Source organism: Nematolebias whitei, chromosome 11 (genome assembly GCF_014905685.2).
Source record: "Nematolebias whitei isolate Nwh7 chromosome 11, NemWhi1, whole genome shotgun sequence".
NCBI classification, from domain to species: Eukaryota; Metazoa; Chordata; class Actinopteri; order Cyprinodontiformes; family Rivulidae; genus Nematolebias; species Nematolebias whitei.
The window spans coordinates 42,861,598-42,862,604 of NC_056508.1; the positions used below are offsets into that span (position 1 = coordinate 42,861,598).

Consider the following 1,007-nt stretch of genomic DNA (forward strand, 5'->3'; position numbering starts at 1 on the left):
ATATATACCTGTAGTATCAGAAAAGCCACTGATTTATAATAACGTAGACATGTTTGTCTTTCACTATTTGTTGTTAATTTTTGTTTCCTCGGTTTAAAGAATGGCGTAAGGGTCGGATGGCCAGAATCATTCTGCAGGATGAAGATGTCACAACTAAGATTGACAATGACTGGAAAAGACTCAACACACTGGCTCATTATCAGGTAAACAGACACAAAACAAGCATGAACGTACTTGAACACAGACATGTATATAAAAACCAGTACAACTGATTCACATACAGTGTGTTTTTGTTGTCCAGGTCACAGATGGCTCAGTGATTGCCCTTGTGCCAAAGCAGAACTCTGCATATAACATCTCCAACTCCTCCACGTTGACAAAGAGTCTCAGCAGATACGGTACAACTTCAATTCTCAACTTGACTCAATCCTATTTAAATTGTCCTTTCAGTGATTCCCATTTCTCTAACTGTCTACGTTCCCTCTACACCTTTGATCTTTCATCCATTCACTCTTTGTTTGCCAGGGCCATGATTGGGCTGCGTTTTTTTTTTTTTTTTCACCTCCTCTCAGTGAATAGCAATCCTTTATATCCAATGTCATCAACTCAGGCCAAGGCTATTCCATGGCTATTTCCAAAGCAGTCCATAAATGACAGGCATTAAAGCAGACACCTCCATCTCTGGCTGACAGAGTGAATGAGAGAAAGGACACCTAGAAGTCACGGAGTTCCAATATGTATGTACTTCAGTGGAGAATCAAATTATTTACAAAATAAACTACCTCGTATAAATAAACAAACAAACAAAAAAAAAACTGAAACCCTCACACATCTACAGACGCTATCATTGTTACTAATCTGCTGTTCATGAAAAGCAGTAGAGAGTTGGTCTCACAAATGAGAGATTTTTCAGGTTTCTTTGTTCTTTGCTTTATTAGCAGGAATGAAGACAGATAAACACATATCTGTGTGTGTGTGTGTGTATATTTATATATATATATATATAT

General features: G+C 37.5%; 1 protein-coding gene across 1 annotated transcript in view; it reads left to right on the forward strand.

Annotated features, from left to right (window-relative positions):
* LOC119417331 (plexin-A1) overlaps nucleotides 1-533 on the forward strand; it is a 95,375-nt gene extending 94,842 nt beyond the window's left edge. The window contains exons 10-12 of the mRNA XM_037684539.1: nucleotides 100-203; nucleotides 302-398; nucleotides 526-533. Of these exons, the coding sequence (XP_037540467.1) occupies nucleotides 100-203; nucleotides 302-398; nucleotides 526-533 (209 nt within the window). The remainder of the gene's footprint in view (nucleotides 1-99; nucleotides 204-301; nucleotides 399-525) is intronic.
* The last annotated feature ends 474 nt before the right edge of the window (nucleotides 534-1,007 follow it).